Genomic DNA, 26984 nt, shown 5'->3' with positions numbered 1-26984 from the left:
CACAAGACATTGCTTACAAAGTACCAGATTTAAATAAGCACACACTCAGATCTCCACATGGTAATATCTTTATCTCAGGATATAAAATTACAGTTAAACACAAATATGCTAAGTACAAATTCACATTTATACCCAATTAATCTAATTAAAATTAGATGTTAGATGTGCTTGCATACTCGCTATACTAACATTTAACAACATCCCATAGAGGGTCATGTCAGAGGTCAAATTAGGAACAGCTCTAGACTTTTTCGCTTCGACAATATACATGTACCATGATTTTGAAGGCGATGATTTGATTGGTTGATAGAATTTGACCTCTGACATGACCCTCAATGGGATGCTGTTAGAAGCTAGTATGCGAGCAGATCTAATATCTAATTTTAATTAGATTGACTTGTACCAAATTAATTTTCATTCAATGTGTTTTAACTTATCACTGACAGATATAATAAATGACATTTAAAATTAATATTTAGCTACAAGTGTGATTTACTATATAAAACCTGCATAAATAACATATGTAACACTAATTCAGGTCGATGCTATTTTAATTAGTCTTTCTTCGTTACATGAGCACATGAGATTAAATTATTCATTTAGAATTCCATTCAAAGTTTTTAATACTATGCATGCAGTGAATCAATTATTTTACAAATAAAAAATCTGGTTAATTCAAATGAAATACACCAAATGTGTTCTTGTAAGTAAAAGTTCTATTTTATGACATACAATCGAGCAAAAACGCAGTTTCTTGGTATCGGTCGCGGAAGACGAACTACTGCTGTATATGCAACAATTTCAGGGGTAATTAAAACTGTAGATGGACATGTCATCAGTCTCCAAAAAATTCCTAGAGATGCAGAGAAGAAAATATGGCTGCAGCATGCTAGATTAATTCGTAAAAACTAAAAATTCTTACATTTGTTCTGCACATTTTGTAAATAGTGATGATCAGTCTGCAGAACATCCACTACCGAAAATTTGTTTTTTATTTTATTTATTTTTTTTATTTATTTATTTTTTTTAAATAGGCCTATTCGAATATGCATCAGCATTTTATCAGTAATTTGTTTCTTTTCTGTTTTTTGTAAGAGGGGGGGGGGCTCACACAGCGCCTTATCATACTACTATACAGATTAATACAAATCCAGAAAGAGACAATGAGTGGGCAATTTAAAAAAAATACGAATCAGTTAAGATTTCCTTTTATTCACAAACACAATAACATTTTTCCATATGACAGAGGCATTACACCATGAACATGTTTACATCAAGAACGTCCGCGGAAGTGACTTTATTTGTAGCGCATGCGTATTAAACACAGTAAAAGAGTTCCCTTCAGAGGAAATAACTCACCTTTTGAAAATGGGGAATTATTGCAACAATGACACCAAAAAACTACGAAGTATATGAGCCTAAATCTGATACAAAGACATTTTAAAAAACTGGTCGCTTAAATGAACATTCATTAGAGGATTGAGAAATTTAGCACAGGGATAGATTAACTCAAGTTTGAGTCTTTAATTGAATGTAACAAGTATAAATCAAGTATTAATGTAGCATGTACACGAAACATGAAAGATGATAAAATACAATTTGCTTCTTTTCAAACATGTGCAAAACAATTCAGTAACGGTACATTGACCATGTTGACATACAGAACTTTCCATCATATTATCATAGTTGAGAATTCATCTTCAAACTAATTCCAAAAACAAACAGTATTTAACAAGAATATTCTAGCTTTTATACTCACAGTTTTTTCATCCATAAGTGCAAGGTCAATATGACACAATTTCAGATCATAATTTGAAAAATTTTATATAAAAGAAAACAAATCATAAATAAAAAGATCTTCAAACATGATGGTAACTATGGAAAATAAAGAAGTTTGATATATTTCACTTGCATAACATAATATTGCCCTTTAAATTCTAATTAAAAGTCCTTTCTTAAGAATAAATTTTAACAATACATGTGGAAGTTTCATTTACTTCATACAACCAAATAAGTAAATTTTGTAAAAAATTAAATACTAACTAAAGATATGAATTTCTTCTTTGTTCAACCTAAACTTTGGCAGTGACAGTACACGCTAAAGATGATTGGAAGCATTCTGATCTTTATATCTGGGTATACGTAGTGTCTGTTTTACACCCGCGGAACGTAAACGTCATACCATCCTGTTATGGAATAGACATAAGAGAATAAAGAGATGCCACATTATTAACAAATAATAAATCTCCATGTTCTTCATTAACAAATTATGAGATGAACCTGAATATACCTATTACTAACTGCTTTATAATACATCTCAAATAGCACTTAAAAATGTACTATACAGGGCATCTTCGCTAGCCAAGGGTTTCTGATCCTATGTCTACTCTAAAGGGGCCCGTTGTACAAAAGAACTTACGAATTAGACCAAAAAATTAAGTTGATCTTAGAATTTGGTAAAATGAATGATTCTGTTTGAAATTGCTATCATGAAAAAGTCTTGTTAAATCTTTTAACGAAAGATTAAAACAATATTCAAATCAATGTAAATGAGAAAATTATGAGCATAATTAAATTTTGGTCTTAGTCGTAAGTTCTTTTGTAAAACAGGCCCCAGTTCTTGGCAGAGAAGATCTATATATACAGGGAAATTTTGCCTCCATTCTACTGGATATCCGATTTTTCTTTCGCTATGATCTATTTTTTGTTTTTTCTGCGATCATTTTTAATTTGCAAAATATGAAACATGCAGAAATTATGTCAGCTATAACATGACAAACATTTCAATTGTAAAAATAACTTATGCAAAATGAAAACTGTACAAGTCTACCTCTTTTTCAAAAAATTTCCAATGTATGAAAAAAAATCGGATATATGATATTTGCCATAGACGAAGTGAGTGAATTTATGATAGGGCTTATTCTAAGAGTGAGTGAGATAATAAATAACTCTTTGGAGGCCACCAATATTTGTACCACTGTGCTAACAAGGCATCAAGTAGGAAGGATGAAATATTTCATGTACATACCAGACATAGAAATATATTTCTTACCTTTACAAGGAAAGGAAAATCTTTCCAGAATTCAAAATTTGGAATCATTTCTTTGCCACTGGCCCCTCGATAAAATCGTAGGAATAAAATTCCACCAATTAGATAAACCAACACAAATACGAAAAATCTGTTAAAACAATAAAACAAGTAAAGTATTGATGTCTAAAAGATTTATCCATGCATCAAACATTTTATTAAACAATAGACAATATATACAGATTTTCCTGTTAGTTAACACTGAAACAATAAACTTTTTATGATCAAGTTGTTTATATAAGGCAAAGACTAGGATATATTGCTTAATTAAATCATAACTGAAGCTTTTGTGTGGTGACTGTCACTTGTTCAAAATCTCAAAACCCATGCAAAGAGCAGGCTGTTTTTTTTTTTAATATTAAAAAATACCTCTATTAAATAGAATATGTAAGGATGGAGTTAAAGGGATGAAAATAAAATAAGTTCACTTGATTAAACAACCTAGAGGCTCAGTGCCCACAATTGAATCCCACCATACAGCATGCATACAGAAATAGTGTGCTATAAAATTTGAAGCATTTGATTTAGAAAGAGAAGCAACTTGGAAAACTTAATATGAAAATTTGTAACAGGAGGACAGACAGACAGATACACAATGGTAAAACGGTACAACCCTCTCCTTTGTAATGGGGATTTATTTATCAGGAAATGTAATCAAGTCATGTCAGGACAGCTCTTTAAATTGCATGGTCATGAAATTGACTGAAGTTCATGTTTATCAAGAGTTAATATGCTTATATGGACAGGGAACTAAAAATGCTTTCTAACACCTTAGTTTTTCACAACAAGAGGCCCACGGGCCTTATAGGTCACTTGAGTATCATGCGACAACTTTCCAACAATTGAATTTGATTCATGTTTTAAACTAAAGGCCATGAAATTCACAATTTAGAAAGAGGCACCATTGCTTATCATAATTATACACTCAGCATGCTTATTTTGGTTACTTAAAACCCAGAGGTAGATCAGAGTAACAAAGAGAAAATGCATTTTAACTTATAGTGAATTTAAGGGCCCCTGGGTCAGGGCCTCTTCTGTTAGGGTGGGCCCACAGTTGAGCTCCCCATCCCACAGCAACCACTGACCTTGGGGCCAAATCTTTCAAAATTTTGGAATTTTAAAAAATTTTTATTTCATCATGCTGTTGATTAATACCAAAGTGCAGACTTCAAAGCATTAAATTATTTCAGACTATGTTACCCCCCCCCCATAGTAACTGTCCCAGGGGACAGGAAATTAACCATTTTTGGAAGAAGCAGGTTTTTTTTCATAAATATGTACTTAGATCATTGGCATTATACCCAATAACAAAGGAAAAGATTTTCAAAGAATTCAAGCATTTTCACTATACAAACATTACAGCCACCCTCACCCCCCTCTCCCAAACACAAGAATCTCTAACCCAGGGACCCAGAAATTCAAAAATCTCAAAGAGGCATCCTTCTTCCTCATAACTATGTACATAGTTCATTGGTTAATTACTCAGGTGCAGAAAAGAAGAGTTTTAAAGAATTTATGCATTTTCACTATATATTCAATAAAGCCCCACCCTAACACCAGAACCCCCAACCCAGGGGCCCTGAAATTCACAATTTTGGAAGAGGTAGCCTTATTCAACATAACTATGTACTTGGTTGGTTTATTTAATACTCAGGAGCAAAGAAGAAGATTTTCAAAGAAATAATTCATTTTTTACTATATAATCTATATAGCCCCGCCCTACCACTAGAACCCCTGACCCTGGGGCCATGAAATTCACAATTTTGGAAAAGGCAGCCATATTCAACATAGCCATGCACTTGGTTAGTTTATATAATGCCCATGAACAGAGAAGAAGAATTTCAAAGAATTTTTGCATTTTCACTATATAATCTATATAGACCCGCCCTACCACTAGAACCCCTGACCCTGGGGCCATGAAATTCATAATTTGAGAAGAGGCTTATTCAACATAACTATGCACTTTGTTAGTTTATTTAATGCCCACAAACAGAAAAGAAGAAATTTCAAAGAAATTATGCATTTTCACTATATATTCAATAAAGCCCCGCCCTAACACCAGAACCCCCAACCCAGGGGCCCTGAAATTCACAATTTTGGAAGAGGTAGCCTTATTCAAAATAACTATGTACTTGATTAGTTTATGTAATACTCAGGAGCAAAGAAGAAGATTTTCAAAGAAATAATTCATTTTTTACTAAATAATCTATATATCCCCGCCCTACCACTAGAACCCCTGACCCTGGGGCCATGAAATTCACAATTTTGGAAAAGGTGGTCATTTTCAACTTACCTATGCACTTGGTTAGTTTATTTAATGCCCACAAACAGAAAAGAAGAATTTCAAAGAAATTATGCATTTTCACTATATAACCTGTTTAGCCCCGTCTTAGCACTAGAACCCCTGACCCTGGGGCCATGAATTTCACAATTTTGGTAGAGGACTCAATGCTGATTACAATCATACCAACAGTTTAACTGCTTGATATCCAGGAGTAAAGAAGAAGATTTTTAAAAATTGCACTAATTTTAGTGGTTTTTGCCCCACCCCCCAGGCCCCAGGGGGGCAGGGACCATGAAATTCACAATTTTTGTTCCCCTTCACCCATAAATGATATATGATAAATTTGGTTGAAATTGGTTCAGTGGTTTCAGAGAAGAAGCTAAAAATGTTCAAATGTTAACGCACGACGACAGACGAAAACAGATAGCAATAGGTCACCTGAGTTTACTCAGGTGACCTAACAAGGAGTAATGGAAATGAATTAATACTTACAAAATGAGTAAGACTGATCCTGCACTAAGTTGTTTTTTTATAATACAGGCATGTTTACTCACTAACTTGAAACTCTGTAATAAATGATAAAATGTACAATTATAAACTGATCAGCATCATCTAAACATTTCAAAAAAGCATTTATTTGAACTTCAAAGAAGAAAGTGTTTGTTGTTTTTTACTTTGAAGGATGTGTATATGCCTGTTGCTCATGTGTGTGAGTACTCAATTGGAAATACAATACGTGCTATTGTTTTTTTTTAGTATAAATTGCCAATACATGAAAGAAATCAAAAGCAGAAATATTGGTTCTTTTTTTTTTCAGAGAACTATAAACTTGAAATGCTCAAAAGTAACCAATGTAATATAGACACAACTGAATGGGATGAGAAGAAAATAGGTAGAGTTCTTTAGGTGATCAAAAATTTCAATTTACATTTCTTTATACTTCATGTACTTTCTTTTTAAAATTTTTTGTTAACATCGACAAGTATTGGTTAAAATTCATGCCATCTGATAATTTGAATAAAAATGAATTCACTTGTAATGACGAGTAACTGGAAACTTACATATATAACTATATAACTTGTCAAGAAACTGGAAACTATGTAACTATCTTGACAAGTAACTGGAAACATACATAACTATCTTGACAAGTAACTGGAAACTTACGTAACTATACACTTGACAAGTAGCTGGAAACTTACATAACTAACTTGAGGGTCTAACTTGACAATAAAGTAACTGGAAACTTACATAGTAACTGGAAACTTACATAACTAACTTGACCTTGGGGTGTTACTTTTAGCAGAGAAAACACATCATTTGAGGCATCTTCATCACAGATTAATAAAATAGTACTATTTCTGCAAAACATGAAGAAAATTATATTAAAATGTATACATATTAAGAGAGATCCAAGGGCCTAAACAAAACATAAAATGTTTGGAAAACATTATATAATGCATGTACCCTCCAAGTGACATTATGCAAAATGAAATGGTTTTAACTATAATCCCATAGCTGATATTGGAGATGGGATAACTACTATGGTGTATGCCTATTTACAAGTAGTTTTCAACTTTTATTTGCTTGATGTGTTTAACTTTTGATTCACACAAGTGGTATCATTTTTTTCTTGTGACTAAGGATGATACTTTAAAAATGTCAATGTACATACATGTATAGCAATATTTGATATTTATTGTCATACAGTCGTTTGGCCAGTTCCGAATTTTAACCAGATTCAAATAATTCTTAATTTGAGAGCTGATAATTAATACATTCAAAGGTGTAAAAATAAATTGATACCTATGGTAAGAAGAATTATTTATGAGTGTTTGAATTATGCAAAGTTTTGATTTTTTGCCATCAGTTCGGTTTTGTTATCGTACTTCAAAAAATCAACATACTTTTACAATGCAACAAATCTGAATCACCACAACGCGTAAGTCTGAATAAAAACCTCTGTAGAGACCCAATTTTTCATAAAACAACATTCCAGGTATCAAAAGTAAGTTTGATATGTACTCTAACAAATACTAAAAACTTGTCAAAAATAAATAATTAGACCACTGGAAGATATCGGAATATTTTCGTGTTGTCATTTTACTAGTTCCGAATACTTATTTTAAACACTATTATGAATTCATTCTTCATTGTTTTCTTCATTGTAAACGTGACTTATTATACCCCGCTTGAAAAGCAAGGGGAATGAGTATAGAGTGATGGGATATTTGTCCATCCATCCGTCTGTAAGTCCGTCTGTCTAGCTGTACGTCTGTCCGTCTGATACACTTTGGGGTACCTATGTCTTATCCACAACTCCTCTTCTACCACTGAATGAAATTTAATGAGGCTTCTCAGAATTTAATGAGTTTTTCACAGAATCTTTGTTAAATAGTGTCAAGTACACCTTCTATTTTATTTTTTTGATCTGGCACATAATTTGGGATCCCTTAGCATTACATGGATACTGCCATTCTTTTTAATAAAGGTATATCCATCTCTTATCCACAATTTCTGCATTCCACTGAATAAGATTTAATGATACTTTCATAGATTCTTTGTTTTATTGTGCCATTGTACATGTGATCTCTTATTTTACTTTTTGATCTGACATTTATTCTGGGTATCCCAGAGCAAAACATGGACTTTGTCATAGTAATCATATAGTAGTTCCCCTAGTTTTTCTTTATCCTTTGGAAATGCAAATAACTTATTGGTAAGCAATTAATTTAACTTTTCTTACAGGCATGTAAATGGATAATGTGTAGGGCATATATTTTTTAATTAAAAGGTTGAATTGAATGGGTACCGCTAGGGTATTTGGAACTCAACGGCTTATTCGTAACTGGTAAAATGGACACTTGTGTTAACTTGGGAAATAAATTTTTTGGGGAGAAGGCTGAACTTTTATGAAACAATATTTAATTCCACAAGTCATTGAACTACCTTGACAAAAAACTTAGATTTTGAAATAATGCTTCGTATATTTGTAGCACCGCCGAATCCGTTTCTTATTAGGAACTGTTCAAATAACTGTAGCAATGCTTAAAATGCTCTCTCAGAAATTATATAATATTATGATAATATGAAGATATAGAGATAATTCAAAAACATTGCAAATGATACAGACTCTACTAAAATTTAAGGATGTTTTCACCTTAAGGCGGAAGTAGAAGCAGTAGCTCCAGTGTAACTCAGTACAAGTTGATTTTTCTCAGGGTCTCCACTGAATGTTGCAGTTCTAATATATCCATTCACATAGGAATTCACTGTTTTTTTTCTGTCTGTCTGGCAAACCTTCCAATCCAAAAAGACACTTTTGCTATTTTTAAGCAATAACACCACACAATTCATTTACAATTACAATTAAACTGTGTTCTTCCATTCTTCATGTTCTTCATATTTGTTTATTTTTACAATAAAATGATTTTTTTGGTTCTTGTATGGAAATTAATGTTGCAGTTGTTGCATAAATGACCACTTTAATTTGGGTTATGTTTTTTTTTCTACAGTAGTTGTTGCAATATAATTACCATGATACATGTACGTACACTGTAATAACAAAGAATGGCATTTCATTGTTAAATATGTATATTTCTGAATAAATATTAAATCACAGAAGTAAAGTAGGATCACAAGCCTTCACTTAAAAAAAACATAGGTAATCAGAGATTACAGAGCTCACCTCAACGAATGTTGTCTTTAAGAAGCCAACGTCACATAATTACCCAACAAAAAGTGTTCATTCAAAAATGCAAAATTTATGCAATTTTGATCTGATACTTTGGAATAGCCCTATATAAAAAACTTCAAACTAGTTCTTCATCACAAAAATGTAATTAAAATCCAGCATCTGAAGCAAGTTTGAGAATTTTCATTCCTTGATGCATCATTTGGGCAAGTTTGGTTTATATAAGCCTTACAGTTTCTTGGTAATAGAACTGCACCCATAACTTTTACCTGGTCCATTATCTAGAAAATGTATGTTGAATTAAGCATCCAGAGCAAATTCATTAGTGTGCATCCTAAGATGTATCATCCATGCAAGTTTGCACAACATAGGGCTAATAGTTACTTAGAAATGAAACATGCATAAAAATTTAACATCTTCACTCAAAAATGTAGGTCAGATTTAGCATCCAAAGCCAACCTGGTAGAATGCAACCTTAGATTTTTCATCCATGCAAATTTGGTCATTAAAGAGCTCATAGGTACTTGGTAATTAATCCTGCATCAAAAACTTTAACCTGTTCACTCATCCAAAAAATGTAGGTCAGATTTAGCATCCAAAGAGAGTCTGGCAGTATGCATCATAAGATGTATCATCCATGCAAGTTTAGTCATTATAGGGCTCATTGTAACTTGGAAATAAAACCTGCACCAAAAGCTTTAACCTGTTCACTCATCCAGAAAATGTAGGTCAGATTCAGCATCCAAAGCACGTCTAGTAGTATGCATCCTAAGATGTACCATCCATGCAAGTTAGGTAATTATAAGGCTCACAGCATCTTGGAAATGAAACCTGCACCAAAAACTTTAACCTGTTCACTCAACCAGAAAATGTAGGACAGATTCAGCATCCGAAGCAAGCCTGGTAATGTGCATCCTTAGATGTATCATCCATGCAATTTTGGTCAACATAGGGCTTATAGTTACTTGGAAATGAGACCTGCACCAAAAACTTTAACCTGTTCACTCAGCCGTAAAATGTAGGTCAGATTCAGCATCCGAAGCAAGCCTGGTAATGTGCATCCTTAGATGTATCATCCATGCAAGTTTGGTCAACAAAGGCTGATAGTTACTTGGAAATGAGACCTGCACCAAAAACATTAACCTGTTCACTCAACCGGAAAATGTACGTCATATTCAGCATCCGAAGCAAGCATGGTAATGTGCATCCTTAGATGTATCATCCATGCAAGTTTGGTCAACATAGGGTTTATAGTTCCTTGGAAATGAGACCTACAACAAAAACTGCACCAAAAATGTTAACCTGCTCCAAAAACATTAACCTGGTAATTTCTTTGCTGAAACTGCAGCATCTGAAACTTTGACTGGTACAATGAAAAACTCTAGAAGCATCTGCCATGCATGTATAATCAATATAGGACATAGAAGTACTTAAAAAGAAAACTGCTCCAAAAAACTTAACCTTAACCTGGGATGCCGACACCGACGCCGAGGGTATTACATAAGCTCTCCCAACTTTGTTGAGGTGAGCTAAAAATGAAAAAAAAACATTGTTGTACATCGCCAATTTTCGTACATCAGATTATAACCATCAAAAGGCCTGTGGTTCAAACAAACTTTTGTCTGACACTACAAAAATGAGACTTCTGATTACTTCTCTTTGACATTGGGCATGGTTCATTTAATTTACCGGGTAACCGTATGTAGGATGCTTTTTGTCAGGTATGACTGCAGTTGTTTTTTTTATCTTAAAGGTGACAAACAGACGATGGACAAAAAATGATTAAGAATGTTGAATTGTTCAGTTAATTGAGTCTTTGGCTCAAAACGAATTCGAGAGCCCTTGCTATATACTTACAGACACTCCATTTTTTTCAGCACACGTTACTCCAGTACAGAGACTCAAGGTGTAACTATAATTTGCATCAGTAACTACTGCTGAACTATAAAAACAAAGACATAAAAATGTAATGCATGTATCATAATAATTTTAAGGCAAATTTTGTAATGAAAGAGGTCATATCTAATATACAGCTATATTATATTGTTTTGGGGTCAGTCAGTATGATATGATTTAGCCACTTGAGAAGACGTACAATATTCACTGAGCCCGAAGTGTGAGGTGGATGGAAGTAATTTGAGAGTGCATGAATAATTTTAATCATTTAAGACTTGAAAAAAAAAAAAAAAACAGCAATTGTTGTTTTATGACAGTATGATTTCATGATTAAATTAATACAAACATGCTAAGCAATCAATGCCAAGATTTTACTTTTTCATAAAAAGTCCTATCCATATGCAATGCATGTATTTAAGGAACCACTGCCTAGTTAAGAGACTATGCCAGGGCATCAACAAAAGTGGGAAACATAGGATAATTTGCACAAGGTTAGCTTTTTTAAAAAAGCTGAGGGTCAGCCACTGGAATACAGAAAGTTTCTTTCTTGTTTTGTAATGGTTTATGATTTGATCTATCCATCATGTTGTGTTCCTTACATGTAATAAATGCCAATGTAAGAAAAGTCAAATTCTTGTAATCGTTTTCTTATTTGTAACATAATGCTGTACACAATAAATACTCAGTAATAAAACATAGAGTAAATTTTAGCTAGTCTGCATCGTGATCATTGCAATGATCTCCAATAAATTCTCTTCGGCGCAGACGTCAGAGAAAGTTCATCTCATCATGTCATAGCGGTAAATGAACAAAAGCCAACATGGCAACTAAGATCACGTTGAATTCTATGAAAATGAAAAAGGAAGGTAGACTTTGTGTTAGATTGTTTAAATATTATTAAATAACAGTTTTCAGTTGTGCATTTCGAGGCAATGCATGATGTGGAGGGGGGGGGGGGCATACTGCATGTATATTATATTCAATTTCTTTGTTTGAGCATCCATTTTAGTGTTATTAGGAAAGAAAAGAATTGCTTCCAAAAAAATAATGAATGCCACAGAAAACAATTTAAAATGGAAATTCAAAATATGTTTATACATGCAGTTCGTATACTTAAAATGTCTTTGATGATGTCTACCATCATAGCAAAACTATAGATTAAAATACTGGAATCCATCTCCCCCTCTCTCTCTCCTTTCATTTGGGGGGTGGGTGGGTATTGACCCTGTCTATAAATCAGCACAGTTCTCTCAGCTATTGCATTTCCACTGTGGTCAATTTCTCAAATGTGGGCGCGGTTTACGTGTACAAGCGGACTTACACGTCCATCATCATGTAAATTCTGAGAATTTACTGTTTTACAGTGGTCTTCTTGTGTTTTATAACTTCTATCATTAGAGTGAAAAGAAATTGATCATTCTTTTTTTCACTATTTTGGGACCTTTGTGGCAAGTGGATTGTTGTGTGAATTCCAATCCGTACATGTCTTATGCAAGGTATTGAATATTGATCGAGGGAGTCTTGCATCAGGCATCAGAGGAATACACAATTTAAATCTCCGGCTTGCAATGGTGATTGAGGGAATTAATGTACTTATCTTCTATTAGAAGCAATGAAATATTTTCATAGTCGAGAACAATGAAGAACAATGCAGTCTATAAATAGATCGAGGTCATGAGTGTGCGTGAAGAAGCACGCCCTCTGGTTGGAGAAAATTGAGCAAATTTTTTTCCCACAATTCCGATTAACGCAAGCGCACTTGCAGTTTCATCCTAACGTAACTAGTCAGCCCGGGGGCTGACTAGTAATGGGCAAAGCCTGTTATGCTAAAATCGTCTTGCAAGGTCTCAGTGATAGTGGACAGTGTTGCACCACAGGCACCTGAAGTATGGATAATACCCCCCCTTTTTTTTAATGAAAAAAATGTAAGAGTGTATAATACCTCGAAAATGTAAAATTTCACGTTTAAAGAATGGCCCTATTCGGTATACATGTAATAAAAATACAGTATTTTTATTATACCGAATAGGGCCATTCTTTAAAAAAAGAAAAAGTACAATCTGCTTGCATATAACCAGTCTAGATGAACTTCAAAAATGGCGTGAAGTCTTTGGCTCCGTCATGCATTGCAGCAAAATAGCGTCCGATGTAAACAAACGATGGATTGTCGTTCGCTTTCTCCACAAATACGACTTAATAATGGCTGTATTTAGTAAACTCTGACTGGATTTTAATTTTTATTGAATAAATAATTGCACTTATTACATTATTTAGTGGTTATTGACTTATTTATTGCTCCGTATTCTTGCATAATAGTGATTTTGGATATACGACATCGGATTTAATAAAAGCGGTAAGAATTAATTTCTTAACTTAATTTATTGTCCCCTTAAATTAAATTTTATGCCTTTCCTACTATAAAGATGCTTAAATTTTACTTCCAAGACACTTAGATCGTATTTATTTTATGTAAAAAAAATTGCACATTTTTTGCGACGGAGCAGAGACACTAACAGGTTCGTTTGAGAAGACTTTTTTTTACGGTAATTTTAAAAGAATGATTTCTTAAAGTTCTTAAACTGTTAGATTATAATTCTAACAAGAGGCCCAGGGGCCACAGCGCTCACCTGAGCAGATCGGGCTTGAATTTACTCCCCCCCTCCAGGCGTTCATCATTTGAACAAACTAGAATCTACACTACCTGAGGATGATTCCATATAAATATCACTAATCATAGCTTTGAAGTACTTGAAAAGAAGATTTTAAAAGGTTTCCCTATATATCCCTATGTAAAACTTGGGTCGGCCATTTTGGCCCCACCGTAGCCACGGGGGTCATGATTTGAACAAGAGGCCCATGGGCCACATCGCTCACCTGAGCACCTTTGGTCGGCCATTGTGGCCCCATCCTACCCCCCCCCCCCCCCCCCCCCCGGGGTCATGATTTGAACAAACTTGAATCTACACTATCTGAGGATGCTTCCCTATAAATATGATCAATCATGGCTTGGCTATTCTTGAGAAGAAGATTTTTAAAGAATTTTCCTATATATTTCTATGTAAAACTTTGGTCGGCCATTTTGGCCCCGCCCTACCCCCGGGGGTCATGATTTAAACAAACTTGAATCTACACTACCTGAGAATGCTTCCATATAAATATGATCAAATATGGCTTGGCTGTTCATGAGAAGAAGATTTTTAAAGAATTTTCCTATATATTTCTATGTAAAACTTTGGTCGGCCATTTTGGCCCCGCCCTACCCCCGGGGGTCATGATTTGGACAAACTTGAATCTAAACTACCTGAGGATACTTCCACATAAATATGATCAATTCTGGCTTGGCTATTCTTGAGAAGAAGATTCTTAAAGAATTTTCCTATATATTTCTATGTTAAACTTTGGTCGGCCATTGTGGCCCTGCCCTACCCCCGGGGGTTATGATTTGAACAAACTTGAATCTACACTACCTGAGGATGCTTCCATATAAATATGATCAATTATGGCTTGGCTGTTCATGAGAAGAAGATTTTTAAAGAATTTTCCTATATATTTCTATGTAAAACTTTGGTCGGCCAGTGTGGCCCTGCTCTACCCCCGGGGGTTATGATTTGAACAAACTTGAATCTACACTACCTGAGGATGCTTCCATATAAATATGATGAATTATGGCTTTGTCATTCTTGAGAAGAAGATTTTTAAAGAATTTTCCTATATATTTCTATGTAAAACTTTGGTCGGCCATTTTGGCCCCGCCCTACCCCCGGGGGTCATGATTTGAACAAACTTGAATCTACACTACCTGAGGATGTTTCCCCATAAGTTTCAACTTTCCTGGCACAGTGGTTCTTGAGAAGAAGATTTTTAAAGCATACCACCAAATTTTCATTAATTCCCAATTATCTCCCCTTGAATGAGGGCGTTGCCTTTCATTTGAACAAACTTGAATCCCCTTCACCCAAGGATGCTTTGTGGCAAGTTTGGTTGAAATTGGCCCAGGGGTTCTTGAGAAGAAGTCGAAAATGTGAAAAGTTTACAGACAGACGGACAGACAGACAGACAGACGCCGGACAAAATGTGATCAGAAAAGCTCACTTGAGCCTTCGGCTCAGGTGAGCTAACAAACTTGAATCTACGCTACCTGAGGATGATTCCACATGAGTTTCATCTTTCCTGGCCCTGTGGATCTTCAGAAGGATTTTTAAAGATATTTCCTATATATTACTATGTAAAACTTGGGTCGGCCATTTTGGCCCCACCCTTGCCCCGGGGGTCATGATTTGAACAAATTTGAATCTACACTACCTGAGGATGATTCCCCTTGAGTTTCATCTTTCCTGGCCCAGCGGTTCTGGAGAAGAAGATTTTTAAAGATTTTTCCTCTATATTCCTATGTAAAACTTGGGTTGGCCATTTTGGCCCCACCTTTGCCCCGGCCGTCATGATTTGAACAAACTTGAATGTACACTACCTGAGGATGATTCCACATGAGTTTCAACTTTCCTGGCCCTGTGGTTCTGGAGAAGAAGATTTTTAAAGATTTTTCCTATATATTCCTATGTAAAATTTGGGTCGGCCATTTTGGCCCCACCCTTGCCCCAGGGGTCATGATTTGAACAAACTTGAATGTACACTACCTGAGGATGATTCAACATGAGTTTCATCTTTCCTGTCCCAGTGGTTCTTGAGAAGAAGATTTTAAAAATTTTTTCCTATCCCTTGCAGAAATTATTCCTGACTTGAAAATGCTTCTCAGGAATTCCTAAGATGTCCTAAGAATTCCTAAGATTTCCTCACAATCTGATTTGAGGAAATCCTAGGAGTAACAATCCTGGGATTTGATTTCAGGACATCCTAGGATCTCCCAGGACTTCTTTGTTAAACATTTCAAATCCAAATCTTGCCAGGACATTTCATTGTAAAGCCAGGAGTTAATCATTTTTATGATAATTCCATTTCCTAAGACTTTTGACTTAATGTTGGGACTTTTGTAAAAAAGACAAATTAAACTTTACAAACTTGTACATGTTAATAAATGTTAAAACAGGATGACAGGAAATTTTATTACTTTTAAAGTTTTAATGTATAATATCAAGAAAATCATAAAATGAATAATTTTCAATCATTACCTATTATACTTGATACATAGAAAGACACTGACCCTAGAACTATTTTTTAAATTAAATACTTTCTGAAATATTGATGCTGTCAGGGAGGAGTTATACATGTAATATGTTTTAAAGAAAAAAATGTTTACAGACAAACAATATTTCACCATTTTCAAATCACACATTTCTGAGTTGATTTTTATCCATTAGAATTAAATTCTACACTTAATCTTTAGATTGCTTCGTTCATGGGAAACTGAGTGCAAGCATAGTTTTCCAAAAGCACTGGTCATACAAACTTGGCCATCTTGCAATACAACATCAACAACTTTTTCTTTCTATGTAGAAGTAATATTTTCCGGAATGTTTCACTGAAAATAAAGTGTTCCTCTTAACTTAAAGTTGGTTTTCAAATGGCTTTGAATTCAGAAGACCATACATGCAGAAGGATGGAGTGGTAAATTTTCTTCATCTGTCAATTTAATTTTTCACTTCGCATTTCATTTCGACACAAAACGTATATTCCTCAGAGCACGTTATAAGAAATGGCTCTCATATACCGTCATCACCTGCATACAGGTTATATATCTCTCAAGTGGTTACCAAACTATCAGCTTCAAAGTCACATGCCTGGCTAGAAGTATCTTTTTTTTGTATCTTCTTCTTTATCAGTGTCATTTGGTTCATCAAACTGTCTTTGACTTTACTATCTTTAACATCTTCATCAAAATCTGTATGATTTTGCTGTATATTCACCCATAACTGCCAGAGATACTATACAAAAGAAAAGTAAATATTGAGTCATTGAAAGAAGAGTACACTACATAAATTTAAATACTACATAAACAGCATACTCAAGAAGCATGACTTGGTCTGTGACATTATACTTTCGTCACTTTCTGACTTAAAAAGCTTGGTATTTCAAATTTTGTTGGGTTAGAATTGTGTTGTATTGAGTTTGAGAATATAATTCCTCATGTTTTTGATATTGAGTATTGCTTTTATTTAACGAGGAAAATCTAAAAAACGCAGTAAAACTAATAGAGTTTCCTGAAAATTTTATCCACATAAACAGAGATAAAAAAAAACTTTTCAAAGGTTTTAACCAAATTCGATTCGTTACATAACTATTAAATACGATAAAAATGCGCTTTCCCTATAGGTTTTATTGCCAGATATACTAATTTTCATTCATCACTTAGCAATAAGATACTTACAGACATCGTGACAGGCTTGTAGATGCGAAGAAAAGTCGTTGTTTACAGCACAATGTGACAACTTCACGATCCGCCATATTTGTGTTTGGACGGTTTCCATGCAAATTGTTCTTGGCCTAAATGTATCATCGTGGTTCTTCGAAAATATTTTCTTCTGTAACACTTTTTGTTAGTAGAATTGGTTGATCAAGGATATTTATATTTTATTTTTCTAATATGCGGTTCGTTTGTCACTAATAATAACTTACGTGTTTTTTTTTAACAAGATTCTCGGGAAAATGTCGGGATATTTCTTAAAGGTGTACAAAATACCCCTACACCGTATCTGCAGCATTCTCTCTCGCGAACTTCCGAGAGGTGGTACAAAAAAGTGATCTTCGATCAATTAGTACCCGATGTATAAAATATATTTTACTGTCAACTCAGCTTTGAATATTAATTTGTCAGAAAATATTCGCTAAAATATATTTTCTTTTTGTAAAAAAAAAAACCGTAAATTCACATTAATCACAAATTATTTTCAAGAATTAAACAAACCGCATTTTCTTGGTGTGGCACGAAATAACTTTACACCGTCCTGTATCATCCTCTCGCGAGACCTCATCGAGAAGCGCAAAACAGGAGTTCAAGGAGCGGCAATGTTTAGAGAGACTGGTGAAATGTAATGAAATGCTCAACTTACGCCCAAGATTGACTCTAATTCTTCACATAAACCATGTTCTCTTTCCCAAAAATCTTGGTTTCGCTAGGAGTGCAGTAAAGGGAATGTTGGAAGAAGTGTAGATACCATGGCCACAGGCCAGTGGGGTAAGTGGCGAGTGGTTCCTTTAATATGTATTTAAACACACAAATATTGTTTAGTAGTTTAGTGCATGTGATGTGTTGTATAATATTTCAATATTGAAACAGAAGAAACGATTTGAATATGTGTAAAAGGTTTTTGGGCATACTGTAATTCAGTCTAGTCCATGAAGATCAAACGTACATACACAATGAAATATTTCCAGGTTTAACATGTTAAGATTTAGTAAGCAGAAGACTTATAAACAAATATTTATTATCAGTTACTGTTAAATTTGCATTGAATGTTTGGACATGGTGTAAATTTTGGAATTATACTCTTAATTAAAGCCTCCATTGCATTGTTATCTTCTAGCTAGAACCTTGAAGCCTGGCAAGGATTATGAGACTGGAAACTCCCATTGAGACTACCAAATGAAGAGAAAGTTTCAGGTATCTTGTAATCTTTTTTAAAATTTTCTTTTGTAAACTTGAAAGAATAGACGGATTTCACATTCCTAAGAGTTATCTCCGGTTGTCAGCGTAACACTCATTTTTCCCACTTTGTCCTTTGTAAGTTACCTGGAAATATTTTTATTTTCAGACATTTATATCTAACAATATCGGTCTGTAACTGTATTGCCAGAATATGGGGCAACTTTATAAACGTAATGAACAAATTCATTCATACTATATTTCTGAGATACTGACCCATAAAGTTGGTAAGGTAATAGAGGGGAAACAGTGTCTTACGCCGGTTGACCATGGATTGACCCTGCAAAGGGGAATAACTTTTGTAATGTGAAAGTCGTCTATGAAAGTTTATGGTACATTTCAATCTCTGTAACTTATATTAAGTTGGGAAAACTGACGCAGATGTCGTAGAACTTATAAGATAATATTCACAAAATTTAGAACAGAAAAATGAAAAAAATCAGCAAGAAATATCAATGACAGCCATCATTAAAATTAATTTCAGCTAGATTACAAAAGAACAAATATGTACACGTCTTATAAAAAATTTTATTGATAACTTTGCAGACTGTTTAACTCGGACTAAGGGAAAAGAAGCAAATTACAACAAGGAGAATATTGCTGAGAAAGGTAAGCTGTTCAAATAAATAATGTTAATGTATGATTTTAATGTTCTGTTCACATGGAGAGTTTAATTCACAGTATTTTAATGCCAAGTAAATTGACTTCATACGACAGCTGTGGTAAAGCGGTTAACTATTGCGAATTAAAATTTTATTTTCTACAAAAAAGCTATTCAGTAAGATTATTATGACATCATTTGTTAATCACGTCATGTATGCAATTGATTAACATACCTTATTCCTTATGCAAGTGTGAATAAAATAAATCTTTTGAGAAAAATGGTTCATCTTACTTGGGCAAACACATATTTTTATGGACTGGTAGAATCTTAAAGCTTGGTACATGTAGCATCTTTGGCTACTAAATTTTACAAGTTTGATTTTCATCCCTTAGAAATAATTACATATTTAGACTAAACAATGGAATACATTAAGTAAAATTTTATTTTAGCAAAGACAAGTGAAAAGTCGAGTGAAGAAAAAGCAAACAAGGCTTCACGATCTGCAACTAGGCCACTGGCGATGAAGAAGAAAAATGTACAGTTAAAGAAGATACATTAGTGACCAACTAAAGCTGGGCAACTTATATTGGATTGACAAGGTGCAGGGGGATATTAATTTGGGTCTGTTTATCTTTCTGTTTGTCTGTAACACTTCGTTCTCTTTACATTTCCAAAAAGCCATCAGACATTGCAATGACATTTTATATTATAAATCATTTTGACGATCCCACTGCAGAACATGATTAATCATCAATACAAATTTAATATTGTTTATAAATTAAATATTACCCATATATATTTTGAAGTGAAATGGTCAGAGGTCAAGGCCTCTTTTGGGGGCACATATTGTTTTTGCCTGTCTGTTTATCTGCCTATTGCCAATTTACCTTTTGCCATAACTTTTGAATCATGAGAGATATAGATACTTCATATTGGGTATGCTTACTCCACTTTCAAATGAGACCAAGACCAATGACCTTGACTGACATGTTATGCTAAAATATAGCCTTATTGAATCTTTTACTTTTGAACCATAAGAGGTAGAGATTTTATATTGAGTATCCATACTCCACTAATTAAGTTCTTTCAAATTACATCAAGGTTAATGAACTTGTGACTTTGACCTATATGTTTTTGGGTTTTTTTTCAAACTTTGTTGCCACCAGGTGCATACTGTTTTTGTTTTTTTTTAGGGGGGGGGTGTTATGAATTAGTTCTGTTTGGTATCTGAATCTTTTATTGTACAGAATTCTTCAGAAGTGATGAACCCTGAGGGCCTCACCCCTACTCTCTACACTAGGTTGTTGATTTAAATATTTTTTTTATTATTATTAATATTTGTCATTGTACAATTGTATATCATAAATATTCTATGAGAGCTGCTTCAGAATGTATTAACATAGTTTGAAAATAAGACAATCTGTTTCCCCCCTTGTGTGTAAATCATGATGTTGAATCATAACTGCACTATAATGTTACAGCAGTAAAATTGTAAAGAATTTGTTGTATCAGATACCATCAGCATTTTTAAAAAATTATTTTATGCATTATTTTTTCTGTGTGGCCATGAATTTTTATAATGCATACATTCATTAAATTTTTTTCAGAGATCTTATAATTCTGCTTTGTTGCTATGTATGATTTTTAAAAAAAAGAAGATGTCCTAGGAGGCTAGGATATCCTAGGAAATCCTAGGAATTCCTGATTTCCTAGGACATTTTAAGTGTTGGGGTTTTCCTGGGATATCCTGGGAAGTCTTGGTGTTTTGATTCCTGGGATTTTTCTAGAACCCCTGAATTGGGACTGTCCAAGGAAATCCCAGGAATTCCTGTTCCAAAAACATCTCAGGATATCTTAGGAATAATCCTAGGATTTTTTCAAGATATCTGAGGAATAAATCTTGAGATTGTCTCAGGATTTCTTAGGACATCTCAGGAATATTCTGCAAGGGTTATATTCCTATGTAAAACTAGGGTCGGCCATTTTTGCCCCACCCTTGCCCCAGGGATCATGATTTGAACAAACCTGAATCTACACTACCTGAGAATGATTCCACATGAGTTTCATCTTTCCTGTCCTAGTGGTTCTTGAGAAGAAGATTTTTAAAGATTTTTCCTATATATTCCTATGTAAAACTTGGGTCGGCCATTTTGGCCCCACCCTTGCCCCGGGGGTCATGATTTGAACAAACTTGAATCTACACTACCTGAGGATGCTTCCACATAATTTCATCTTTCCTGGCCCATCGGTTCTGGAGAAGAAGATTTTTTAAAAATGCCATTAATTTTTAACAAATTTATGATTATCTCCCCTTGGAAAAGGGCATGGCCCTTCATTTGAACAAACTTGAATCCCCTTTACCCAAGGATACTTTGTGCCAAGTTTGGTTGAAATCGGCCCAGTGGTTCTCGAGAAGAAGATGAAAATGTGAAAAGTTTACGACAACAACGACAACAACAACGATGACAACGACAGACGACGGACAAATTTTGATCAGAAAAGTTCACTTGAGCCTTCGGCTCAGGTGAGCTAAAAATGTTTTCAGGATAATATCTGTTCATATGTGATAACTTACGCTCTCAATTCAGATTTCATACAGGATTATACGACGAAATATTATGAATGGGTAAAATTTGGTCAATGTTTAACAGTTACAACATATATTATTCAGTTTTACATATTTTTCCCTTTTATCATGCATATTATATTTAATTCACAAACGTTTAATTTTCTTTGTAATTGATCTAACTTGAAACATGAACTTTTTGCAAATAAAACAAAAAATCTAACAAATACGATCTCTTCAGCAATAGAGGAAATGTGGAAACTGAATGGATTCTCATGAAACTGTCACCTGATCGACTTTTATTTATTATTAAAACCATCAATTCAGTACTTTTTTAATTAATGGTAAGATGTATTTACAATGTGGTTGCTCATTGCTGCTCTAAACATGCTAAATTCATTCGTACACGATAGACATGAAAGACAGAGGAAATTCGAACAACTGAAAATTCGCCAGTGTCCCTGATACTAACAAAAAAACTTCTAAAATCAGTAAAAGTAGTTTTTAAATGACTAACTTAGTCACTGCAAACAAATTATCAATCACAGAGATGTTTTCATAAGATTAAGACTGTTTAATTTGTATTCTGTATCCTACTTGTACGAGGTCTGGCTGAAGCTCGAAGTTGGTCAACTTTGACTTGAAATTAAAAACTATTTGCACATGAAATCAAAATTCTAACAAATACGTTCTCTAGAAACATTTATTATTAATCATTTCTGAGAACTTGTAAACATTATTGCAAGGTAATCCAATTTTTTGCAAAAGCATTTTTTTGTAAGAGCCCACTTTTCACGACTTTTCACCGTTTTTTGATATAACTGCACATGCGTGGACTCGATTTTTGGAGTCTTTTCTGGACTGAAATTCTCACTTCCGTTAACGTCGTTTTTGGAGTTCGTCTAGACTGTATAACGACATATAGATGTGTTTGATGGGGAAATTTTTATATTTTTGAGGTATTATACACTCATACATTTTTTTTCAATAAAACAGGGGGGTATAATATCCATACTTCAGGTGCCTGTGGTTACACTACTGGTGCTCAAGAAATAATTTTATATCAATGCTTCCATTCGATGTAATTTGAGAAAAAGGTGGGACAAGCATATTTTTGGGCAGGACAAGTAGTTTTACGATGGTAACCTGTCCGAGGGCAAGTACTGCAGAATTCTAGTTGTCTACCCCCTGCACTTCTCTTAAAGAGAATAAGCCATGGACCTTTACCATTCAAGAGCTACTGTGCAGTTCTTGTGTAAAAAAAATTATTTGATATTTGCATTCATATGTCATGTATGTCAAGCATTCCATTTTATAATTATATGTTTTCCGTATTTGTGTCCTCTAGCTTTAGAAACACCAGTCCTTCACCAGGGATATCAATAACTTTCAGATTACAGCTGAAGATATTTAGCAACACCAATGTCAAACTCAGAGGTCTACTTTCGCTTCACTACGTACCTCGGCAAAGCCGTCAGATCCACCACTCCATCTGCAGTTTTACACTTGCATGGACTGAGCTTTTGACAAACATCTGCCTGCACTATCATCGTTATCTGTAGTAACCAGATAATAATGATATCCACCTCCATGATACCGAATACAAACAGGTCATGTGCCAAGTTAAAGTAAACAGTAAAACACAGAAGGACGATAGTCTTGTGACCCAAAAACTGGTTCTCGTGTTATCGGCTACCAGTTTAAGAAGGGGGTGGGTCCAAGATAGTCAGTTGATTGCACTGGCGGATTTAAGGGGGGGCGTGGGGGGCGCACGCCCCCCTAAAATTTTCAAAGTATGATGTGACTAATATTTATAATGCCACATTTTGGTACAAAACCAACCAAACCACTGTTATTCTGCCTGGTTTTACTCTTAAAATACACAAAGATCAAGGAGCTTCCGGGGGCTGCGCCCCTTGGTCCCCCCATTCAAAGTATGATATAACTTGGTATTAAACACGGCGTACTTTGGTACATTACTAACCAATACCACTATTAGTAAGTACTAAGTAGGTAAATCGTTTATTATGGAGGCATGTGTTACAATACAATGAAAACTGAGAAACATTCAATACAATATTATCATTCAAACATCCGAAACTACCCTAACAAAAAAGTACTATAGTTAACTATAGTAAATCAAAGTTTTCACTATAGTAAATCAAAGTATTTTAACTATGAATTTCAGATAGATATATTTTATTTATTAAACTTCGTACAAATACTTTTCTGGAATTAAAATGAAGTATTCCTTGTATATTTACATATTTTATCAAAAAAGGACTTCATTAGTATGTAATTAAAGATATATTAAGGCTTTAAATCTTCAAAAAAGTTTTAGAGCAAAGTTTCATAGTAAATCAAAGTGTCAAAGTTTTCACTTTAGTTAACTATAGTAAATTTTTGTTAGGGTATATGCCACTTTTAACAAAAAAAATTGAAAAATATGCACTATTATAGTGCCTGGTTTTACTCTAAAATACACGAAAACCCAGGAGCGCCCCCTGGGCCCTCACCCGGGCTTCGCCCTGGACCCACTGGGGGCCTTAAGGCGGCCCCCAGACCCCTTGTCTCAACAAAGTTATCCACGCCCCCCCTAACCACAAATCCTGTATCCGCCCCTGGATTGCATGTTCACAATGAGTCGCCGAGCGATGTAACTTGTTTGCTTTATTGTTTGAGATAATTTATTTTAATCAAATGTCACTGGCAAGAGGCCCGTAGCCACACTAGGCCCACAGATTCAAAAAAGGTTGGCCTTCCCAAAAATCTGACAGTTCTCAATCGAAAATCCTATATTGGTAGGGGTTTGGAGAAGCTGAACCTTTCTCTTACTGTTGGTACACTTAATTCAAAGTCACAAAATTTCTCCTTTTTTCGAGCTTTGTATTATCAACAAAAACTGGAAGGGGAGGGGGGTGGTAGAGAAAATTTTAATGTGGCAAAACACCCCAGTCCCCTGATTCATATGCATGTATAAAATTTTATGTATTATAAGACATAGCTGGAAAACAAACTACATGTTTAACATACACCTTGAAAATTAATTGAGACATTTAGAATTCACACGTTAAAATTTTATTCTTTCATTCAAAAAACTTTTAGAAATTATATGCATCGAACTGCAATCAAGAAATTGAAAGGGATTTTTGCAAATTATTTTAAGGAAAGTCTGAAATTTTTCACTGGTTGAGAATGGTTGCCACGTATGTATGGTTGTATACACGTAGATCCAGAAAGGGATTTTTAATTCCTCTCAATGAGTTTGATCCGTTTTTTTTTCTTTTTACAGATAGCATATCAGTAAATCGATAACTATTGTGAGCGTTTTTAGAAAGAAAATCTCTAATTCCGTATTTCACCCCCTCCCCCCTCATCTTAATATAGAACACTGCTATAAAAGTTTGAAGTATTTAATTATGTATCACTTTTCCCGGTCTTTAAACATTGAAGCTTTTAAATAAATGTAACATTGAAAACGTTTATTAAAAGGCCAATTTTTCAAACCCCCTTTTTGCAAAATACTCAAACCAGGGTAATGTATAATTAACAATGTAATTCCTAAAGAAATTGGAATCCAACACACTCCCAACCCATCTCCCCAAATAGGATGTTCGATTTTGGACAAATGACATTTATTACATTTTTTTTTAAAGTTTATTTTCTCCTCCCCTTTAAAAACGACGCCAAGTCCCTCTAAAAAGCTAAAAAAAAAAAAAAGTTTTCAACATTGACTACCATGCAATCTTTATCTATAGATGCAAGAATTTACCACATTAAATTCAATATTGTTACATGTTTGTAAAAAGTTAATGAAGATGAACATTTTCCCTTCTTGATACATGTAACAATAACAATATGAATTCAACAGGAGCTAAAAAGGCAATAAAATATAAAGAAAACGAATTGTATTAGCTCATTACATGTACGTAGTCCATTTGGAATAATACAAGTGTGGGCATAGCAAACATGGACCTTTAAAATTAAAACAAGGTGGGATCAGGTGCCATGAAGGTGTAAGCAACCCAGTCGACCGGTCAAAATTTTTCCGCTGTGTGCTCCAATCGACAATTCAGTGTAAAGAAAATGACCTTAAAATTACAATAACAATGTCAGCCAATTTCATCATAGATTAGATTATATGTATCCACCAAATAATTTGCGAAATGTTGACTTTAAAGGAGACTATTGATACCCTTGTTTCATCAACTTATATTTGTTAGCCTGCCTTAAAGTCCTCATACAGAGAGCACGCTCTTTCATTTCGAATCAGATGCGAGACAGGTGCTAAATGAATGTCTAAAGCAGCAAAATCTTCACTTAACTTAATTTAAAACCACAGAATATATTGTTTCTATGTTTACATTATGTACAATGTATATATCCATAAATATCAATCCATTTTTATGCTACATCTGTGCTTAAAGAAGTTAACAATGTAAATGTATGCGCAGCAGTTGTGATTTCTATAGCCTTGCTTTTCCGTAAGAGACTGTGAAGCCGTGTGAATCAAAGGTTAGCAACGCATTTTTGCGACTACACTGTGCAACCATGGCAACCATTAAAGTTAAAAAAAAAAATATATTGCCAAACCTTATTAAAAGAGGCCAACATCTTGTTTTGGTGATTAAGTCGACCATGTACGGTATTTGAAATATCAATGTGAATAATTAACATTTTTCAGCTTTTGAAATGTACGATGGTTACCAGACTTGTATGCAATGATTTTTTTTTTCTAATTTTTATGCTTCCGTAATAGAAGATTCGGCGATATAGTTTTTTGTCCTGTCCGTCCGTCTGTCTAGCTGTTTTATCTGCAAACACTTTTACGTTGCCCATAACTAAATTTAGTGGGTGTGGCTGTGGCATTCATATTTCACAGGTGTATTCCTTGTGACAAGACCATTCTTTGGGTACCACAAAATTTGACCTCCTGACCTTGCAGTTTGACCCTCTGTTACAAAAACTCACCACACTTTAACCTTGGCAAAAACTTTTGAGCAGTTGGTGCTAGGATTTTCATACTTCACATTTGTATTCATTGCCACAAAACCTTTCAATGAGTATAAATTTTTTTTACCAATTGACCTTGACCTTAGAGTTTGATCCACTTTTTTGGCCATAACTTTTAAACAGTTAGCACTATGGCTTTCCTATTACACATGTGTATTCTTTGTGACAAGACCCTCCTCTGGATAACAACAATTTTGACCTTGACCTTTGAAGTTTGACTTGTATTGGAGAAACTTTAATTCTCA

At 34.2% G+C, this 26984-nt stretch overlaps 1 protein-coding gene and 1 long non-coding RNA gene across 2 annotated transcripts; one reads left to right on the top strand and one right to left on the bottom strand.

Annotated features, from left to right (window-relative positions):
- Positions 1 to 1913: 1913 nt before the first annotated feature.
- Positions 1914 to 23374, bottom strand: LOC134270232 (cation-dependent mannose-6-phosphate receptor-like). The gene is made up of 7 exons (XM_062752426.1): positions 23188 to 23374; positions 10921 to 11005; positions 8530 to 8669; positions 6640 to 6730; positions 5865 to 5938; positions 3053 to 3179; positions 1914 to 2186 (listed from the first exon to the last, which is right to left on the bottom strand). Exons 1-7 carry the CDS (start codon positions 23316 to 23318, stop codon positions 2127 to 2129), a joined length of 708 nt encoding a protein of 235 aa, XP_062608410.1. The 5' UTR covers positions 23319 to 23374; the 3' UTR covers positions 1914 to 2126.
- On the top strand, positions 18185 to 19736 carry LOC134270233 (uncharacterized). Its single transcript, XR_009992745.1, has 3 exons — positions 18185 to 18514; positions 19103 to 19165; positions 19610 to 19736. It is a non-coding gene; the product is annotated as an uncharacterized LOC134270233 (long non-coding RNA).
- Positions 23375 to 26984: the final 3610 nt, after the last annotated feature.

Source organism: Saccostrea cucullata, unplaced genomic scaffold (genome assembly GCF_032062105.1).
Source record: "Saccostrea cucullata isolate Sc308-1 unplaced genomic scaffold, CSIRO_AGI_Scuc_v1 ctg49, whole genome shotgun sequence".
NCBI lineage: Eukaryota > Metazoa > Mollusca > Bivalvia > Ostreida > Ostreidae > Saccostrea > Saccostrea cuccullata.
The sequence above is the reverse complement of the archived record's forward strand: the minus strand, read 5'-3'. Positions and strand labels throughout refer to the sequence as shown.

What these genes read in the sequence shown, in the direction of transcription:
- LOC134270232 (XM_062752426.1), bottom strand. Translation starts at nt 23,318, where the DNA reads ATGGAGGTGGATATCATTATTATCTGGTTACTACAGATAACGATGATA. An exon ending in GATCTGACGGCTTTGCCGAG is followed by an intron (nt 11,006 to 23,187) that starts GTACGTAGTGAA and finishes TTGTTTTTATAG; the next exon opens with TTCAGCAGTAGTTACTGATG. An exon ending in CTGAAAAAAATGGAGTGTCT is followed by an intron (nt 8,670 to 10,920) that starts GTAAGTATATAG and finishes TTGGATTGGAAG; the next exon opens with GTTTGCCAGACAGACAGAAA.